The 21,809-nt window shown below is 36.3% G+C and overlaps 3 protein-coding genes across 12 annotated transcripts in view; 2 read left to right on the forward strand and 1 right to left on the reverse strand.

Annotated features, from left to right (window-relative positions):
* Positions 1 to 21,809, forward strand: part of LOC308702727 (tripartite motif-containing protein 16-like) — a 662,678-nt gene that overhangs the window by 375,999 nt on the left and 264,870 nt on the right. The gene's annotated exons all lie outside the window — the stretch shown is intronic.
* Positions 351 to 6,830, reverse strand: srsf2b (serine and arginine rich splicing factor 2b). 8 transcript variants are annotated; one of them, XR_014031156.1, is made up of 5 exons: positions 6,290 to 6,830; positions 2,589 to 2,892; positions 2,325 to 2,435; positions 1,157 to 1,253; positions 351 to 644 (listed from the first exon to the last, which is right to left on the reverse strand). XR_014031156.1 is itself a non-coding variant. In XM_081379875.1 (3 exons), exons 1-2 carry the CDS (start codon positions 6,649 to 6,651, stop codon positions 2,601 to 2,603), a joined length of 654 nt encoding a protein of 217 aa, XP_081236001.1. In that variant the 5' UTR covers positions 6,652 to 6,817; the 3' UTR covers positions 351 to 1,253; positions 2,589 to 2,600. The 8 variants fall into 8 exon arrangements, 2 of the variants coding, with proteins under 2 accessions (XP_081236001.1, XP_081236000.1); XR_014031157.1 differs by having other exon boundaries at positions 351 to 1,253; positions 6,290 to 6,817; XR_014031158.1 differs by having other exon boundaries at positions 1,157 to 2,435; positions 6,290 to 6,817.
* mfsd11 (major facilitator superfamily domain containing 11) lies at positions 7,725 to 21,155 on the forward strand. Of its 3 annotated transcripts, none has more exons than XR_014031163.1 (15): positions 7,725 to 7,902; positions 8,157 to 8,289; positions 9,922 to 9,977; positions 12,180 to 12,287; positions 12,366 to 12,445; positions 12,533 to 12,629; positions 13,266 to 13,324; positions 13,557 to 13,713; positions 13,831 to 13,871; positions 13,961 to 14,026; positions 15,736 to 15,861; positions 15,951 to 16,125; positions 16,224 to 16,359; positions 18,454 to 19,085; positions 20,465 to 21,155. XR_014031163.1 is itself a non-coding variant. In XM_081379914.1 (14 exons), the coding sequence occupies exons 2-14, from the start codon at positions 8,194 to 8,196 to the stop codon at positions 18,613 to 18,615; spliced, it is 1,359 nt and encodes a 452-aa protein (XP_081236040.1). In that variant the 5' UTR covers positions 7,725 to 7,902; positions 8,157 to 8,193; the 3' UTR covers positions 18,616 to 21,155. The 3 variants fall into 3 exon arrangements, 1 of the variants encoding a protein (XP_081236040.1); XR_014031164.1 differs by having other exon boundaries at positions 18,454 to 18,930; XM_081379914.1 differs by having other exon boundaries at positions 18,454 to 21,155.

Genomic DNA, 21,809 nt, shown 5'->3' on the forward strand with positions numbered 1-21,809 from the left:
TGAAATAAAATAAGCTTTTCTGGACAAAAAAAAAGCATAATTTTAGGTCTTCGGGTCATTTTGACCCGTGAGTGAAAGATGTGTTACAAAGTGCTAGGGAAGGATGAGAGATAATATATATTTAACCTCCACTCACTCTCTCCAGCTCAGAGATACACTCGTTGACGATATTATAAGCATATTAAAAACATCACATAGACATATAAACAACATTAAAAACTAGATTTTCTTTTTTTTTTTAACACAGGGGGACTTTTAAGGGTTTTTACTTTTTTTTTTCAAGGGAAGTGAGTTTAATAATAATAAATAATAACCCTGTCAGAACACATTTTGCCATGACACCAAGACAAAAGCATTTAATAATTGATTTATTGAAGATCCAAAAAAAAAAAAAAAAAATCAAAGGACAGAACAAAGTTGATAGGTACAGTTTAAGATACTCCCAACTTTCCAAACTGTGTCACACAATTTGACAGACGACAGCGCTTTGGCCACCGATTTTTTTATTGCGCAGATGCTGCTTGACCTCGACCACACCTGCAACAGCAGCAAACTGGAGAAAACCGGAAACAGCCAAGCACTCAGCACTGCAACACCGGATCTTAACAGCTAACCAGCAAAACTCAACAGCTAGACAACTGCGCCTAGTGCACAAAAAATACACAAGACATTGGGTTAGAATCCAAATAATCACTCACGAAAAGCCAAATGAACTATATATATCATGTAATAAAAGCAAAATACAAAAATTGGTTTAACATCAGGACTGTAATATACAGTGATCAGAACACAAGCTATTCATACTTTCCAAATGATTTCAAAACAAAGCAGAGAAATAATTTCACGCATTTGCAGATTAAAGCAGATTTTTAACAGCAACAACAACAACAACAACAAAAAGAGCCAAATCTAGATTAATTTCTAAACAGCGTCTTACAAAAGTGACACATGTGAGGTGCAGCTAGCACTCTCAGAACCATCACCGAAACAGGGTTACCTTAAAGCCCAATAGAATTGTGATGCTCGTCCTACTCAACGAATTAAAAAGGACATAAACGTTTAAAACAACCTCACTGAAAACAGGAACAATGTATACAAAGAACAAAGGGCTGTATAACTCTTTAACAGTGTGAATATGCCAATCAGTCATAATGACCTTTAGGCCCATGTAGCCTTGGTGTAGATTTCAGGGTTTTCAATCCGGGGTTCCTCAGGCTCCAACCGAGGTCACACGTTTACAATCGCCCACGGACCTGAGAGAACACAAAACAGCGGTCAGGCATGCGACGAAGCTTGAGAAAAGGCCATGTCGTACTTACCAGATCGCAACACGTGACGCTTTCAAACATTCAGCTGTAATTACGAGTTCTACCAGGACGCCAACGCACTTTACAAGTCGGAATCTCGTAATTACGACATGGCGTGAACGCACCCAAACATGGAAATGAAAGGTGGGGAAATAATGGGGGAAAAAAACTAACACAGTCTCTGGGCATCAAGATGACATGGACAGTTAACCATAGCACAAAAACAAACTACACATATTATACAAATATATATATCTCTATACACATTTTAACAACAAAAAAAAAAAAGATAAAATGTGTGATGTATTAATGACATCCCATTAAAAAGACTAGATTTCTGGCAGTATGACGTCCGGTCGCATGTGTTCATAATGGAAATTTGACTTTAAATGTGTCTCATCCAATCAGAATGACAGTATTAATCTTATAATGTTTTTAAACTGGTTACATTAAGTTTTTTTTCATTGATTGCCAGACTAATTCATCTGTAGGGCTGAGTATCGTTCAAAAATGTCCGATACTGGTTCCTGAACAATACTTTTTTTTTCAATACAAATGTTATGAAATCCGTTTTAACAAGATTACATTACATATTGCCTAAAAAAAACTAGTTTTATTTTTTCAGTTTGTTGGCGTTTTTCGAGCACCAAAAGCTTGCCACAAAGCACTGGCAAAAGTAGCCGGATGATTATGAATGTGTCGGGGGGAAATAGCAAGGAGATATTTTAATTGTTTATTAATAAACTAGTGTTTTCTGAGTCAGTGTTGGCTGCAAAGATGAAGTTGACATCTCCGCAGTATCGAACTCGATACCCAGCCCTAATCATCTGCTATAAATAATCTCATTTCGTTTTGCACACGGGTTAGATAAGACTTTGGTCATGCCAGCCTGTTAGTTATAAACTCAAGTACTACGTTTACTCCCATTTCCAGGTTAAAGCAAGCAACTGGCAGCGAGTTTGTGTTTGACTTTTTTCTAAGGCAGGACGCTGTCTGTCCGTTGTCTCGTAGACGTACCTCAGCACCACCAAAACACCCATCTGCTTCAAAGCAACCCCAACAGGAGCAGGTACACCTCTAACAGCTCAACACAGCTCTGCTTTTACATTGCCATACTGGATTCAGCAGCTTGGAGGAAACAATCCCACATTGAGTTCAACAGCATTGTCAAAGCAGAACCAAAACCTGCTCTGCAAGTCACATTTTTACCAATGCGATGCATCTGCAAAGAATAAGCAAATGCATTCCAGCACATCGTTGTCCGGGGTCACGTTTTCTTACCACTGAAGCGTTTTAGGATGATGCCGGTCCTTCTTCCCCTGCAGACTTTGGCTGGCTTTTAGACCTGGACCTGGACTTGGACCCTCTGTTCGATGCAGGCGTGCGGCTTCTGGAACGGGACCTGGATTTGGATCGAGAACGTGACCTAGACCTGGAAGGAGACTTGGACTTCCTCTTGCGGGGAGTGTGTGACTTGGAGCGAGAGCGGGAATAGGAGCGGGACCTCGACCTGCTGTAACGGGAACGGCTGCGGGAACGAGAGCGGCTCCTGCTTCGGGAGCGGCTGCGTCTCCGACGCCTCGGACTGTGGGTGGAGATGAAGAAAAATTATGGATTATTTCAATAGAGTCCAGGGTTTTTCCTGCATAGACAATTATGAGGCGGCCGCCACCGTCAAATTTCTTGCCGCCTCCGCCTCTCGACAAAACTCGAACAGACAATCACGTGCTCATATACACTTTTTCCACCGTGACGGTTCTGTTGCGGTTCCCGCTTGTGTCCATTATGCTGCACGGATCATAATCCGCGGGTCGAGCGGGCCAAGTAATAACAACATTCCATTCAATCAAGGGTGGAAGACAGATAAATCATTATAATGTGTTGAGTGTAATAAAGACACGGAACTCCCATCATGGTAACTTACCTAATGTACGGACGGTAACAGCGCTGTTGAGGTTCGCGCCGTTATTTATAACATATTAATTATAGTTAAGAAACAATAACGTTATATAGGCTACACACGACCAGAGTGCTGTTTTCCTGAATGCCATCACGATTGAAACCGAGATATTGATTTCATAACAGTTCAATAAACAAATAGTTAAACTTAAGTTACTTACATTTTTAGACGCAATGACTGTTTTTGTTCTGTTTCAGCAGCGAAAATAGTTCCAAACAATAGAGCCATAGCGCATCTCACAGCAACACGCATCTATGATTCATTACTGAATGATTCAGCGTTTTGAACTAATCACTCGAGTCAAAGATTCAATTACCCATTATTAAACCGCCTCATTCTGAATAAATCAGCCGTTTGAACGAATCGTTTAAATTAATGACTCAATGACTCGCTCATTAAGACGGCCGCCTGCCGCCTCCTACTGGCGGTTTAGTTTCATAAAGTAGCATTCTTTTCAACATTCCTTATTTGTATATTCAAAAAATATTTAAAACAATCTCATAATCTCATTTAATACAGTTATAATTTTTCAATGTAAATTATTTAATTTGATTGGTAACAGCCTAGCGTCTTATTATTTTAATTGAATGTATTGATAAAATGTAAGAATTTGAAATTAAATTTAGCATACATTAAATAAAATTAGGGGAAAATGCTCTTTATAAAGGTACAAAAATTATTCCGATAAGAGTGTTTTCAAAAATTAAACATTGACAATTTAAGTTTAAAGGGAGTAAAGCCTCTGTTTAGGCTATAAAGGAAATGTAATTTTGCCAAAAGAAGAACTTTTAATTTAAATAAATGTTCATTTTAAATCAGCCTACTTCAGTGTGATATGTTACCATATTATCATGCTTAATTGAATAATTGTAATGTGATGATCAGATGCAGATATCTAAATCAAAGAATATGGGTGGTTGGCAGGTGGATTATTATTTATTTTTAACAACAGATTCGAGTGACTCAAAGTGCACCAGATTAAGGAATTTATCTTTAAAATGTACAAAATTTTCTCACGGGGGGGCATGCCCCCGGACCCCCCTAGTGTTACGGTTTTACCACCTCCGCCTCATTTTGAGCCAGGAAAAACCCTGGAGTCTGTACACAGACCTGCACTTTCACTCAACTTGGTAAGATATAAGGAACATTCACAGCAAGTCCTATAACAATAAAGTTTTAATAATCCTTTTTTAGTTCTGCGAGAATAGAGAAATCCACACCAGAACTATAACGGCACAGATGTGGATGGAATCACTTTCAGATTTTTCTTTTCCAGCTGATGATTGATAAAAACATTAAAGTCCACATGAAATCAAAATTGACCATATTTACTTTGTTTGCCTAAATTGATCGTTTTGTGGTGAACAATTCATCCATGCAAGTCAATCCACACAAAAAAATTTTTTTGGCTTCGTAATCTTTAATCAAAATCTGAAAATGCCCCTCCCCTCTGCATTGGAGGACCTTCTCTGATGATGTAGGTTTGAGGAATTGGTTTGGGAAACGCTTAACCACTCCCCTCAAACCGTTAGTCTGTGATGGAGAGGAGGAGCGCTAGAGTAAAACCCTGCCCTCTGTTCAATATTCCGTTACACTGGGAAATGCGTCACAACACTGGAGAAAAGTCGTTTGCAACTTCTGGTTCACGCGGACTTTAATATCGGCCAATCAGAATCCATCCTGCTGTAAAGAGCTCAAGCATTTAAAGCGGCAGACGACAAAACTGCAGCATTCGCTTATAATAAACAGAACGATAGTTATCACTATAGCTTTTATAACGAAAAATATAAAGTTATAATAATAATGGTTCTAATTCCACAGTGAAGATAACACAGAGAAACGATATCATTCGATTTTAAAGCATTACAAGCCATGAACCAAAACAACTAGATATGAGGTGAATCACAACTTTGATTTGGAAAAAACAAAAACACTTTGTCCTTTTACAAAAAGGTACAAGACTGTGCTTAATGGATTTATTGAGGGAAAGAACTACAATCCCATGAAACACTGCGGATGACAATCGAATTTAAAACTATGGAGAAATATCTATACATTTATATTACATAAATTATTGTATATAATATAAAGTTGTGTTATATACAATACATTTAAGTTTATTGCAAAACATGCATATATATATATATATATATATGAAAAAATGTACAAAATATTTTGACAGCATTGAAACCGCTTCATAACAGGGGGCGGGGCTAAAGAGCTCATTTGGCGCGATTCCCTCGACGCGACTGCCAGATTGGTGGAATATTCAGTAGAGCATCATGGGTAATGTAGTTGTTCACCAAGAATAACGCAACCGGACTGCTTCAACAGCAACACACCATCGTTTAACAACCGCGGAACTCACAGTATGTCTGTTTTTAAAGGTGTATAAATTATTTTAAAAAAATCTATTTCCCTGTGGAGAAAATAAATAGAGGTTTTACTTCTGGATTCCGAATGTTGTTGCACTCTTTAAAGCGACAGACATGATTACAGCACGCGCTTATGGTAAACAGAACGGTAACGATTAACATTATAATGTAATTTAGTAATCTTGATGTGAACGAGCCTGTACGGTTTATATAACGTTAAGTCATAAAAGTATACAGCTTAAAGCAAAATACTGCAATATCTGCTCGATGATGGCTATTATTTAATAAGGTTTGTAAACGGTTTATTAGTCACTTTGAAACGGAAGGCTCTCTCTGTGTGTGTGTATATATATATATATAACGTTATGTAAGCTAACGTTACGTACTAACGTTATATTCTGCGAACATAAGCAGTTAGGAGCGAACACAGACACTCGCTGTTAGGTAAATAAAAGCACAAATGAAATGCGCCAAAGTACATATAATAAAAACAAAAACATATGTTTTTTTCCCTCAAACATATGGTTCTCAGACTGAACTTACGTTCCTCGCAAGAAAAACAAGACAGATTGTAAAAACGCATAGAAAAGCCCTATACGCAGATAAAGACCTCAGATAAACTCTGTCTGATCTGAGGTGTTGTTTACCTCCGGCTGCGGCGGCCGTGTCCCCCGTGTCTTCTAGCGGCTCCCCCGCCGCGACGCCCGCCGTAGTAGGAGTCTGGCGGCCTGCCGTAACGGGCCATCTGAACCCGGAGCTCTCGCCCGTCCAGAATCGCCCCATCCATCGCGTCCATCGCGTCCTCGGCGTCCCGCTTGTCGTGAAAGCGCACGAAGGCGAACCCCCGGCTCTCTTTCGTGTATCGATCCCGGGGAATATAAACGTCCCCAACTCGGCCGTACTTTTCAAAGACGCGCCGCAGCGTCTCCGGCGACGTGCGGTACGTTAAATTATCCACTTTTAACGATGTCATGCCTTCTACGTCGGGTGGAGGCCTGCCGTAACTCATTTTAATCAAAGTACCCAACAAACTATCAGAATTCACTTCGCTTTGTGTCCTCAAACGGAGTCGACTCGCCTATTCCAGTAATGTAACGAACACTAGTTGCCGTTGAGCTCCGCGAGCACAACAATAAGCGAGCGCGCGCGCACTCGCTCTCAAAATGGCGATTACTAAAACCCGGAAGTGAATTAGCATTTTCAGCGATGTCATTTACATTATACAATGTACTTTCATTCAAATGCAGATATTGAACAGTATACAGTTATTACAAAAATAAAAACAAAAGAAAAGAAAAAGAAAAGAGAGAGAGAGAAACTTACTAAATATGCCTAAATAAACCGTTAAAAATGGCTATAGAAATCGAAAAATACGGCTAGTCAGGTATACAATATCATAAAAATATAAAATAAATATTTGTTAAGCTCAAAGCATCTGTCCAACTTTACTTCACTCAACAAAACCTTAAACAGTAAACTTGCATTATGAATGTGAAATGTGGTTAAAAAAGGTAAATGAATTAGATAAAAGCACTCATCCTCCTCACAATATTTAGTCAAGCCAAAAAGCCAAAAATTTCTCATAAAAATTACAGAGGTTTTCAGTTTTTGCATCCCACAATATAACTGAATAAGTACTCTGACAAAATAAATGCAAAGTCGTTTAATGATAGTTTTTACAGAAAGTTATATTTAAATAAAATAATGATTTGTAGAATAAAATTAGTTTAAGGGGAGATTTATATAGGCCTTTTTTATATAGGCCTATAAGTTGTTAAAGAACGAATATAGTTCCCGTTAGTATGTGAGATCAAAAAGTCCTCAATGTAGTCTTCAAAATAGCAATTTATGTTGCTACTGACTATAAAATTCAGCGAAACGAGACAAATTCAGCAATAAACACTGAATATAAATTATATCTAACTGAAATCATTCATAAACTATCCATTTGATAAAAAAATATATTTATATCCATCAACAGCACATCTCTCACTGATTTCACGGATTCAATGAAAAGACGACACTACCCACAAATCCGTTCGCGGAGGATGGTTATGACGTCACCGTCAGCTGATAGAAGTCACATGACAGACATTTTCGATTTCAGACATACAGGGAGATCCTGATCGGGAAGCAGGAAAAGAACATTTATTCACGTTTTCCAGCTCGCAGAATGTTTCAACCTATATCGAAATCGTCGTGATCAACGGGTCTTTTACATTATGAATTAGCTGTTTACATCAGCGCACACAAGTATTCGGTAAGTGTATTTCGCATGATTATTACTGCAACCGGTCTCCATTTACAAACTTAAATTATATCAGTAATCATTTTTAATAGCTCATTATTCAGATGTGTTCGCATGACACATATCCAGGGACTTCTTTGGTCTAACTGAAGACTCCTCAGAGCTGTTTGATCTCGTCACGAGGAAGCAGTGATCGTGCATAGTCAGTGTTTTTAACCAGTCGTGTCAGGTGTCACTTGACTCGGATGCTTTTGTGTGTTCACTAGTCTCAGGTTGTCATCGAGCTAAAGACTTAAAGCCAACATGAGTCCCGAAGGAAAGACCCTGCTCAACATCATCGTCCTGGGCTTGGGCTTCATGGTGATGTTTACAGCCTTTGGCACCTGCGGCAATATTGAAGTAGGTTTTTGACACTTTGGGTACGCGACTAACTAAAAAGACATTGCGCGTCTATATGAGCGTGCGTGGTAGACTAAAGGTGTGGGCGCTAGGTGTCGGTACACACATTTAAAAAAATCCATTAAAACAAAAGTTTTCTGCAAACTCCACCAGATTCTTGTTCTACATGTCCCCAAGTACCAGTGTGGTGATTTTGTTAACATAAAAATCAACATAGAAATCCGGGAGACGTAGAACAAGAATCTGGTGGAGTTGGCCGAAAACTATTTGATTTTATCTTTTTTTTTATTTTTATTTTTTTATAAATATGTCTGTACAGCAAGGTTAATAGTATATGGCTTTGGCATATAATTATTAAAGAATGAAATCCTTTAAAGCAACACTAAGGAACTTTTTTTACCTTAAAGGGTTAGTTCACCCAAAAATGAAAATTCTGTCAGTAATTACTCCCCCTAATGTTGTTCCAGCCATGTAAGTCTTTCGTTCATCTTCGGAACACAAATTAAGATATTTTTGATGAAATCTGAGAGCTGGATCACTCCTCCATAGGCTTTCAGAGGGACCGAAACTCGTCGGCCCAGAAAAGTAATTAAAATACTAATAGTTGGATAAAGTCGTTATTTTTGTTGTTTTTCCGCACAAAAAGTATTGTTGTAATGTAGAGCCACTGTAGTCACTTGGACTATTCTAACGATGTTTTTAATGACTTTTCTGGGCCGACGAGTTTCGGTCCCTCTGAAAGCCTATGGAGGAGTGAGACAACTCTCAGATTTCATCAAGAATATCTTAATTTGTGTTCCGAAGATGAACGAAAGACTTACATGGTTGGAACAACATGAGGGCGAGTAATTACTGACAGAATTTTCATTTTTGGGTGAACAAACCCTTTAAAATAATGTTTCCAAAATAGTTTTTAGTGGTTCATCAAGTCGTAACAGGGTGAAAGGCACTTCTGGATTCGCTTTGCGGGCCTTTATCTGCTATAACCGCACTATGCAAGTTTGCCAAACCGGGTCGCGTTTCTGTAGTTCGAATGAGACATAAGAAAACTACAGATTTGACTTGCTTTACGACAATTGTTACAATAGTCATTATTTAGTTTTTCTTCGTTTCTGATTTCGCAATACATCATACTTTCATGAAATCATGCAACGTACTCGACCTTGTCTGTGGACATCGTTCATTCCAAAGCCGGTGCTGGATAAACAGCGAGTGTGTGTGTGACAGTAGGCTGTGGGCGGCGAAATTATTTACGACAGCGGTAATGGACAATTCTGCTTCCAACCTGTAGGGCGACCGCAGAGGAAAAGTTCATTAGTGTTGCTTTAAACAACAATAAAATCACCACAGTGGTACTCGGGGAGACGTAGAACAAGAATCTGGTGGAGTTGGCAGAAAACAATTTTATTTATTTTTTTATGAATTTTTAAAATATGTGTACCGACACCAAGCGCACACCTTTAGCCGACCACGCAAGCTCATTAAGACGCACAATGTATTTTTAAGCGTAGATGGCGTGACCGCAGTGAAATGCATGTCGATCTGATGAATATTATAATGTCAGATGCAGCAATGCTTACTTAAAAAACATCCAGTATGACAATCAAACCTATCTTTACTTTTCTTCCCCAGCAAACTGTGATAAAGAGTTTCAACAGTACAGAGTTTCATGGAAGTGGCTACACAAGGTATTCATTTTCTTCATTTCTTTCTTCTGTTATCAGAGCGACTTTCTTCATAGAGCACAATAGTGACCTCGGTGCCGGAAGTATTTCTCTCATTTGCTTTTTCATTAGACATAAAAAAAAAGTAAAATCGGCACGAAATCGAAGTTGCGATATTCATTTCTTCCCTGTATTGTGATGTATATCCAAGTGAAACACTTCTGGAACAAGAACAGATGTAGGGCGGGGCTTGACTTTGATTGGATGGTTGTGGTTTGCTATTGGCTGATCTCGTGTGAGTGACAGGTTGCTCCGCCCTCACGCCAGTAGACGCATCATCAGAGAAGAGAAGAGCTGCAAGAGGAGAGGAAGTTATTTTGATTAAAGATTATAAGGCATATGAATTAAGACAAAAATAAGGATGTGCACGGATAAATCACTGCAATATTCCATAAAAAAAATTTCAAGGTGATTTCAAGGTGACTTTAAATTGCTTTCTATGTAAAGCACTTTGAATTGCCATAGTGTATGAAATGTGCTATGTAAATAAACTTGCCTTGGCTAAATAAAGAGCCAGCCAGATCTGGATCATAGGCGAAGCACAACATTAAAATGTTGATCTGAAGCAAATAAAGATTTATGAAATCAAGAATTGACAAGACTGCGATCTTTTTATGAGGCGTGGAACTGCTCATCACATTAAACATTGCACATGACATGTACAAAGTGGCTTTAGAAATATATAAATTTAGTTTACTGTAAAAAACCCATACATAAAGAGATAATGAATGGGACTTTTACCTCCTGAATCCCATGGTTGTGCTCTATTTCTGCTTAAAGTCATGTGACATGTTTTGGGCTCTGCACCCGTTCTGAATGTGATTTATTACAGCTGATTCAAAGATGAAAACCGGGCCATCTGATGTTGTGCTGTAGTCGAACCACTCTCTCTCGCCCTCAGTAATCACATTGACCTTGATTATATAACAAAGAAGCACTATATGCTCTCAAAGAAAACAGAACTTTGAAACAGAGAAATGAATGCAGTGTTGTCATGTGACCCAATGTCACGACACTCAGTCAGCACAGGCTCTTTTCCTTGGGCAAAAATGGTCTATGTTTCTTGTGGTGGAAGAAAACATATTAGACAACAAAACTTTTTATATGCAATTATATTATATTATTATGTATATCTGAATACATCTATATATATAGATGAAAATATGAATTACATTTTTTTGGAAATCTCATTATTTACAGTAATCAATATATTCACACTACATGCTGACAAGTCTGTTTTATAATAGAATAATAAAGTTCATTAAACAATAAAAATAACAAACAAACAAACACATACATAAATATATATAAATAAATAAATATATAAATATAAATAAATATATATATAAATAAATAAATACAAATAAATAATATATATATATATATAATTTATTTATTTGTATTTATTTATATATATATATATATACACTGTATATGTATGTGTATATATATATATATATATATATATATATATATATATATATATATATTATGTATGTATGTGTGTGTCTGTTTGTTTGTTTGTTTGTTATTTTTATTGTTTAATGAACTTTATTATTCTATTATAAAACAGACTTGTCAGCATGTAGTGTGAATATATTGATTACTGTAAATAATGAGATTTCCAAAAAAAATTTACTCATATTTTCATGCTGTATAAACATGTAGCATATATTGAATTTATATGTTCATATGTTTACACTACCATTCAAAAGTTTGGGGTTGGTTAAAAAAAAAAAAAATTTTTACAGTAAAAACAGTAATACTCTGAAATATTATTACAATTTAATATAACTGCTTTCTATTGTAATATTTGTTCAAATGTAATTTATTCCTGTGATCAAAGCTGAATTTTCAGCATCATTCACCATGAATGGTCAGCATCACCAGTCTTGTGTCACATGATCCTTCAGAAATCATTCTGATATTATGATTTGATGCTCAAGAAACATTTCACTCTGCCCTTTCTATAAAACGCATTGAAATAGTTATGATTAATAATGATCATCAAAGCAAATGCATCATAACCATTTTGGCATCGAGTTGTTTTAATTAAATATGAAATCCATGCGTATTATATTGTTTTTTTCCATGTTATCATTCTGTAATCATCCTCCAAACCAGTAAATCCCACCCTTAACACATTCTTTCATACCTCTGTTTTAGCATGGCGATTATCTACGCCGTGTTTTCTGCGTCTAACCTCATAGCGCCCTCAGTGATAGCTGTCGTTGGACCTCAGCTGTCTTTGTTTTTTAGCGGACTTCTTTACAGGTAAGTGACTTTTTGTCATAACTTAGTCGTTTTCTCAGGATTTATGATTACATGGTTTTGCTTTCTGGTCTCTTTTAGTGCTTATATTGCTGTGTTCATTCATCCGTACACCTGGTCATTCTACACTTTATCTGTGTTGCTTGGAATTGGCGCTGCAGGTGAGATATCACAATCGGGCCGGTTATAAAATCATAAAATGTAGCGCCACACATTCTCTAATATTTCTGTTCTTTATTTTTTTGCAGTGCTCTGGACGGCTCAGGGGAATCTGCTCACCATCAACTCCAAAGATTCCACTATTGGGAGAAACAGTGGTATATTCTGGGCGTTGATGCAGTTTAGGTACATCCTTCTTGTCGACATTGAGCGTTAATAGAAGGAAACATGGTATATAATAGGGGTGTAACGGTACCCTCATGTCACATATCACGATACTGAACTCACAATATGATATTATTGCGATACTCCAAGACATATGGTAAAAGGTTAACAAAAAATATACTGATGATTAAAATGCTAAATTTGGTTTTACATTGGGGTGTAAATGAATAGGCTTGGACTTGGTGCTGGAAACCTAATGCAAAGGACAGTAGTGACACAAGAATAAAGATATTCATGATTCTGAAACTGAAAACATAATTATTTTAGACGAATATGCTTTTACTCTGTCACTGACTAGATATATTTAAATAATGTAGGCCACTTTTTACTGGTAACATAAGACATTTGGCATTAGGACCCACAAATATTCCCCAATTGCATTATTATACATTATATTCAGCATTATATATAGTAGTTTAATGTCGTACTGACACTAAAACTCTGAAAACTTGAATTTTTTCACACAGTAATTTTTATTTTGGGTGAACTATCCACGGTACATATTGTTGCATTTTTGTATTGCGATATATTGTGACACGATATATTGTTACACCCCTAGTACATAAGGTACAATGATTTATTTATTCTCTTTTGCAGCTTATTCTTTGGTAATCTCTACATATATCTTGCCTGGCATAACAAGAGTCACATAACAGGTGAGTACAGATATTGTTCTGCTGTGGCTACTTTGAAGGAAATGTAATGTGTACGTAGAAGTTAAAGTAACAATAATTTTGGCTGAAATTAATAAATGGTTTGCTTATTTCATGTAACAAAAACATACTGTGATAGAAACAGCTATACAAAATAATTTCTGAAGGGTTACACAGAATTGTAATTGAGGTCTCTAGTCGAATAAAGCTGAAAAACGTCTTTTGCTGGTGTCAGATAAGGACCGCCAGACAGTTTTCATCACACTCACGGTCATCAGTCTGGTGGGAAACTTCCTCTTTTTCCTGATCCAGCGACCAGACCCAGAACCTGCACCTTCTGATGCCTCTGAGTCACTTCTACCAACAGAAATCTCTGATAGCTGTGAAGTGGTGTAAGTACAAACATATTTTTATGCACTTCTGCAAATCAAGACATTCATCTGGACCCGTTAAATCATGTTGTCTTTTTTTTCCTTTGCCTTGCTTCCTATTCTTGTTACTCTTTTAAGGCCATCCCAGACTCGGGGCTCTCAGGCATTGGAGGCATTCAGTAAGTGGCACTTAAATATTTAAGAACGCATGCAAAGATTTAAAGTTTTTTTCTGTGTAACATGCTAAGATGTCTCATCTCATCAACAGAGAGATCCATACAGGTGGCTATGACCAAAGAGATGCTTTTATTGAGCATACCCTTTGCATACTCTGGTAAGTTCGGTCCTCTAAAAGCAAATCTGTGTGGTAGCAGTGCTAGTTCACACCATGCTGACAGATAAAGCAAGCAGATTATGAAAAGAAGAGGGCCTAAAGCAGAGCCCTGGGGGACCCCTTTAGTAGCAGGGGGGATTTGTTCTTTCGGATACTAATAATGGTTTTATAATAATAATACTATATACTATATAATAACATATGTAATATTTATATGTAATATTGTACTGTTTTGAACATATTTGAACAAGAATGGTTATTAACAAAAAGTGTTATTATTATCATTAACTATTAATAATCTTAACTTTTGGGCTGTGTCCATCAAGATCCAAATAAAAAGACAACATAAATACCTTTTTCTTTTGTAAAGTATTTAATTAACTGGATTATTCAAAAGTAGGCATTGCCACATGGATGCAAATAATTATATTGTTATATATATATATATATACCATTCAGGGTTGCAAAATTCTGGGAATTTTCAAAGATGGAAACTTTCCATGGGAATTAATGGGAATTTAAGGGAATTAACAGGAATTTATGGGAATAAACGGGAATAAACTGGAAATTTTCAAAGTTGAGGGTTGGCTCTTCATAGGGAACTTAAATATAGTTGAGGAAAGTATATTTTAGCATAATCTTGACTAAAACAAACAGATGCCATTCAAATACACTTGAATATCCATGCCATTCCTCAATCCCATGTACATAGCACATAGCATAGTCAACTAGAGCAGTGCAGCACACTGAAAGTTTAGAGAGACACACATGCTCGCAACGGGGCTTACTTGACAATAAGTTCATATATCAATATTCTAACGAATAGAAATAACCTTAAATAATGTATCTATCCGTCTCTTATGTGTACAGTTACTTTCAGAGTGGACGCGCAAGCGGTTGCTGTGGTAATGAATATTTCCAAAATTCCCCAGCTTAACTTCCATTGGAAATTTACCGGAAACTTTCTGGAAATTTACCGAACATTTTCCGCCCCTTTGCAACCCTAATACCATTACAGTAACATAAAAGTATTCATAATTTGATGTATGTAGGTTTCCGGACATACTGTCCACCTCACTTACTATCCTTCGGAGAGATGTCTCTGTGATATCTCATATATATATATATAGACATTTTCTTTTTTTACCCCACTTAAAAAAAAATATTTTTTATATATATGCACCGATATGAAAACTTTGGCCTATACCGATAACCGATAATTCTTTATATTTGAAAGCCGATAACCGATATATTGGCAGATAAATTTAAATCCATTTCCAGCCCGATTACAAAAACAAGTCTCACCATTAAAAACCATGTCCTAAGCACACAATTATAATATTCTCATTATAATGTTATGTAGCCTATATGACAGATTTGCATTGCACTGAACAGTATTTTCCTTTTTGAAGTGATTTCAATTATATTTCAAGCATATTCAAAACCATCATGGCGAACAGTGCACATCTGAAGGAAATAATCCACTATTTATCTGCTTTAATATATCGGGCACATTTTCTTATCAGGCCAGTAACAATAACGTTAAAAAGCAACCGGCCCGATACTGATTACAATGATATAAAAATATGCATCATGTAATCGGACATATTGTCCACCCTACAGACTATTCTTTGAAGATCTGTCAGTGATAGATATAGAGGAGTGGCTGAACTGTGATGTTGAGACAATGTGGCTGCCTATCTGTACAGGTCTCGAGCTCACCTTTTACAGTGGGGTGTATGGGACGTGTTTAGGGGCCATGACTCAGTTTGGAGAAGGCGCCAAGGGTCTCATCGGCCTCTCTGGAATTTTGATCGGAGTTGGTGAAATACTTGGTGAGTCAGTGCATCAACACTATTGTGCTTCTGTTCTCAGTGAGCATGCCAAAGCAAACGTAATAAGACGATTTCTCTTGTTTAACCAGGAGGGGGAGTATTTGGGATCATGGATAAGTGTAACCGTTATGGCAGAAACCCGGTAGTGTTTTTGGGTCTGGTTACCCATGTTGTGGCGTTCTACCTCATCTTCCTCAACATAGCCAGTGATGCTCCCGTGGCCCCAGAGGAAGGCACACAAATGCAAGCGTTTATCCAACCCAGGTAAGAGTCAGCAGGCATGGGCATTGAGAATGGATGTTTATTAACACTTTTCTTGCTTCTTTGCATTGATTTATTCTATTGTTCATGTGTTGTGTCAGTGTGACGGTGGCGCTGATATGCAGTTTCTTGCTGGGTCTGGGTGATAGTTGCTTCAACACTCAGCTCATCAGCATTGTGGGGGTCTTGTTCCGGGACGACAGCGCACCAGCGTTTGCAGTCTTTAAATTTGTACAGGTTTGAACCTTCTTTTTTTTTTTTAAAGTGTAACAATTGGTAGCATTTAAAGTCATTAAATTGTCTGATACTAAAACACAGTGCCAAAAATTTGGAATAAGGCTGCAACGATATTTGGGTGAAAACATAATGGCCGGGTCATATTTCACCCCAAAATATATAAAAATGAGAGATAAAAAAAAAAAAAAAAAAACGTAAATAATACAATTATATCTTGCTTAAAAACATGAAGCCAATTTTTAATTTCATTCCCATTAGTTTTATTTAGGTTGTGAACAGTCATTTCAGTGTGTGTTTTGTTGTCTAATATATATTTTTTTGCACCACTAGAAATGTTGAGGCATGAAAACATTGGTCCTAAAAAGAACATTATAGAGATTATTGGCTCCTTAAATTCTAAAAAAAATATATATTTTGGGGGTGATGTATGTTCATATTCTTGAGATTTTGAGAGACTCAACCATTTACTTGAAAACATTTAAGAAATATGTATTGTTTTGAAAAAAATTAAAATAAATAAATAATTATAGAAAATGTATATTCATTGAAGGAATATATTTGCAATTTCCAGTTTCAACTTGTCCTAAGGAGTCCCAAAATCAAAAGAGAGTATATAAAGAATTGTATGGTTTGCTCAAAGAAAATAACCTATATTTATGACCATAAAGATTTTCTATATTGACATTTTTTTTAAAAAAAATTTCTTAATGACTTAATTCAATTAATCAGTAATACAATGATTTTTTTGGTTACAGTATTTAATTCAGAATAAATTAAAGGCAGTATAAAATATAATTTATTTTATATATATATATATATATATATATATATAATTTTTTTTCTTTTTTATTATGAGATTCACCCATTTACTTGAAACAAATATGTATTGGTTATTTGTAAATTAGTATTATATAATTAATATATCCAATCCATAGCAGGAATATTTTATATAAAATAAAGTATATTTTATATAATATTTTAATTCGCCTGTTACTCCTCGTCCTAAGTTCTTGCGGCGTATTGAGCGCTGAGAATTTTTTTATGTCCTCACTGAAAATGAAATGTATGATGTGACCAGGGCTTGAGATTAACTTTTTATTTTTTGCACACCAGCCGCTGTGGCTAGTAGTTTTCCAAAGTTGCAAGCCACTCAACATTTTCACTAGCCACAATTTTGACATCTGATACCATTTGGAAAAACTACCATATAGATATTTTTAATATTATCTCATGATTTGGCAGCAGGTTTATTACGCTGCTGTCACTTTAAGACCTGACGCAAGGATCCATTATACTGGCACACGTGCATTTTCTTTCTCAACGGTTTATGTTCACATAAAACATAACTGACTGTGTTGACGTGAATACTCACCAAGACCGGCATTTTGACATTATTTAGTGTGTATTTGACTGTTTAATGTCAATAAGCAGCGAAAAAGAACTCCGTTTAGTTCTGAGAGGTCGGCTTTATGTGCCGCACTTTGGGTGTGAGCACAAAACTTGAATGAGGGAATGAGTCAAATTATGTGCAATACACAAAATTCAAGCCTTGTAACCGCAACAATATTCATTAACGAGTGAGTGAGGAGAGGCGGGTTTGTGTGTAGCTCGCTGTCGGAGAGATGAGAGAGAAAGCACAGCTGGTATCGCATATCTGTTCTGTGGGAAATTAGTATTGGAGGCGTTTCAGATAGTTCAGTTTCGATATGTATAAAAAAATCTATATTTTTCACTTTATTATGTCAGATGCCATTTAAAAGACTACAATTGAAAAATGTCTATATTATGTCTAAAATTCAAAGTGTCTGCGACAGAATCGCAGTCAGTCGAAACACTTTAGATACAGCTTTGTGGAGCAGGATTTTACATTCATGATTTTAGCAGATCCAATTATCCAAAGGGGCTTGCAGTAGATTTTGGACTGGATTGGGTTTAACCAAGCATCCATCGAACGGCCTAGTTCAGACAGAAACTCTGATTAAAATAAAAGACGTGGTTTAAGAACCGGTAATTAAAAGCCCACCTTTATTGAGTGTGTGATTGTGTATGGTGTGGTATGTGAAGTTGTGTTTTCTCTTCGTGGCGTCTCTGCAGTCCATCACCGCTGCGGTGGCCTTCTTCTACAGCAACTACCTTCTCCTGCACTGGCAGCTGCTCATCATGGTGCTGATGGGCTTCATGGGCACCGGGACCTTCTTTCTGGTGGAGTGGGCCGCCATCAGAACCCAACAGGACTCGGACTATGACAGTATCTGACAGGATATCTCCAGCCATCAGCCTCATTGAGCACTTCTGCAAATTTTCCTAGACTTCAATCTGCGGGAACACCATGTATCCATTCTCCTTTTCAAGCCGATCGGCTGCATAGACTCCTTTCTTTACTGGCACTTAAAACACGTTTACTCCCCTGATGGGATCAAGGTTCAAGTGCTGTAATGCAATAATAAACGGTTTGCTCAATTTTTTTACGTTTTCAAATAGCATTATGCCGTGCCATGCCACAATGACCATCTGCGAACTGCGGTCTCTCGTCGACATTTCCGACATTTTCTCGAACATTGAACAAGACAAGCAAATGACTATAGACATAATTCACCCTGAAATGAAACTTCTGTTGTGATTTCCAAACTCGTATGATAGTAATGTTTCGTGGAACTCGAGAAGAATCTTCATGCAGCTCATTTCACCACAAAGATAGTGACCAAAGATGACAAGCTCCAAAACAAGCATGAAAGGATCATAGAGTTTCCCCATACAACTCATGCACTATATTTCAAGTTTTCTGAGACCACGTGTTTGCTTCGTCTCAGGAAAAGATTGAAATTCAAGCTGTTATTCCTCTAATTTGGCATTCAAACATGCCGCTATCTTTGCACGAGGTTCACTCAAACGCTATTGGTTTTCGTTTGGTAAGCGAACGCAACTCACCAGTTTGAATACAGTGATTGAGATTTGTGAGCCGCAACCTAAACTGACCTAAATTTCAGTCTGATCCTCACAGAAAACAATCGTATGACATCAAAAGTCATAGCGCATTAGACACTGTGCTTATTATTTTTTTTGGTCACTATGAATTGTGTTGGGAAAGATTTTTCTGAAATTCAGCTTTACCCTGAAAATCAAAAATGAGGATATGTGAATGAAGACCGAAGTTTTATTTTAGGCGAACTGCTCCTTTAAGTTGATATTGTACTACTTAAATTCAGTTATTGTTGAGAAGTCCATATGGAAGCTTGTTTCCGCCAGGGAATAAAAATAAGAAGGATAATTGCGACTTTTTATCTCACAATTCTAACTTATGTATTTGTTTAGTTTATATCTCGCAGTTTTGACGTTAAAACTCCCAATTGAGAGTTTATATCACAATTCTTAGAAAAAAGTCGAAATTGCGAGATATTTCAAGAAATGCGGTCAGAATTGAGAGACAAAAACTCGCAATTGTGAGAGAAAAAAATTGTGAGATCAAAGTTGCAACTGCGAGAAAAATGTCAAAATCGCGGGATATTAAATTCTGAGACATACTGTCAGAATTGAGAGACATAAACTCTATTTGAGTCGACATGTGGGCAAATATGCCACAAATTAAGTTTATCTCACATTTCTGAGAAAAAAAGTCACAATTGCGAGATTGTCGCACTATTACAACTGTAATATAATAATAATTTGTTCTCCCGTTTAAGTAAGTCATGGGCACAATTGTACTAATTTGTTCCCTCGTTTTGATTGAACTAAAACAAGGGAATTAATGATTATTCATGGCCACGAGGAACATATTAGTTAAATGTGCCAAATTGGTAATTCGTGGCCACGATATACATATTTTTTTACCGCGTGATATTTGCCGAGTTCTGTAAAATTGCAAGATATAAACGGAGGGGGAAAAAGTCAGAGCAATTCTGACTTTATAACTCGCAATTGCAAGTTTATATTACAATTCAGAGAAAAAAAGTCACAATTGCTAGATATAAACTCACAATTCTAAGAAAAAGTCACAATTGCTAGAAATAAACTTGGAATTGCGAGGGGAAAAATAGTCAGAACTTTGAAATAAAAAGTCGTAATTTTACCTTTTTTTATTTTATTTTTATTCCGTGGCGGAAACAAGCTTCTATAAGTCTTAATGCAAATGCAATAAATCACTGAGCAACGAAACATCATTTATATACACTACGCTGTGAGATTGTTGAGGAGAAATATGACTATAGACTCAATTTTTATCTTTCACAACTGCAAAACGTGAAACCCTCAATGCACAGCCACAGTCAGTTTTAACTCTTTTTTGCCAGTTGCCTTTCTTTTCTTTTCCTTTTCTCTTTTTTATTTTTTGAGGAAACCATTTTGCCAAAGTTTGAAGCACTCTTTCTAGAAATTTGCTGTATTTTTTTAAGTTTGTCTCTGTTTATTTGTGTTAAGTATACAAATGAATTTAAATGAATCGGATTACTGATATAATCAATAGAAAACAATTTGAGAATCATTATAAAGCGCAACTGTACTAATATCAAGCTGAGCTTAAGTCAACAAGTCATACCAGTAAATATTAATGTGCTGAGAAAGGGTTCAGAAAGAGCTTTTTTAATACACTCACTCACAGCACTTACGCTACAAGCTCATTTGCATGGGAGCAGAAGCTACATGTATTATTTGGTTCAAGCCAATGCAATCAATAGGATGTTGAGGGAAAATGAGATGAATATCTGGTCATTTACTTGAATGTATCTTGCTGTAAAAATGGTAACCTGGTTTTCTTTTATAAATATGTGTGTATATATGGGATTAAAGAGATTTTCATTCTTGCTTGTGTCTGTTTTCCAATGCTCATCACACATGATATATTTACAGGACAAATAAGAGGATGAATCCAAGAGGATGAAAAAGAAATATCTTTTAAAAAACTTGTTTAAAATACATGTAGAAGTAGATGTAGACGAGTTCTTTAAGATCTCACGATATAGTTACAAAACCTTGATGCTTGACACTTTTATTATCCACAAAAAAAAAAAAAATATATATATATATATATATGTGTGTGTATATATATATATATATATATATATGTGTGTATGTGTGTATATATATATATGTGTGTGTGTATATATATATATATGTGTGTATATATATATAATATATATATATGTGTGTATATACTATATATGTGTATATATATATATGTATATGTGTATATATGTATATATATGTGTGTATATATATGTGTGTGTGTATATATAGATAGATAGATAGATAGATAGATAGATAGACAGACAGACAGACAGACAGACAGACAGACAGACAGACAGATAGATGTTGTAAGGGGGTACAGTTGTCAGATGATGAAAGTAGACCAGGAGTCGTGAAGTTCAATCAAATATGTAAAAATTTACTGAAGAATAGTTTGCAGTTAAATTGGTAGAGCCAGCGTCAAAGTCTCACGAAGAGGTCGCAAGCTAACT

This window comes from Scardinius erythrophthalmus (genome assembly GCF_964197995.2).
Source record: "Scardinius erythrophthalmus genome assembly, chromosome: 1".
In the NCBI taxonomy this organism is placed as follows: Eukaryota; Metazoa; Chordata; class Actinopteri; order Cypriniformes; family Leuciscidae; genus Scardinius; species Scardinius erythrophthalmus.

Coding starts and splice junctions, on each gene's coding strand:
- srsf2b (XM_081379875.1), bottom strand. CDS start 6,651: ATGAGTTACGGCAGGCCTCCACCCGACGTAGAAGGCATGACATCGTTA. Junction 2,893..6,289: donor CACGGCCGCCGCAGCCGGAG/GTAAACAACACC, acceptor CTCCACCCACAG/TCCGAGGCGTCGGAGACGCA.
- mfsd11 (XM_081379914.1), top strand. CDS start 8,194: ATGAGTCCCGAAGGAAAGACCCTGCTCAACATCATCGTCCTGGGCTTG. Junction 8,290..9,921: donor GCACCTGCGGCAATATTGAA/GTAGGTTTTTGA, acceptor TTTCTTCCCCAG/CAAACTGTGATAAAGAGTTT. Junction 12,288..12,365: donor TTTAGCGGACTTCTTTACAG/GTAAGTGACTTT, acceptor GGTCTCTTTTAG/TGCTTATATTGCTGTGTTCA.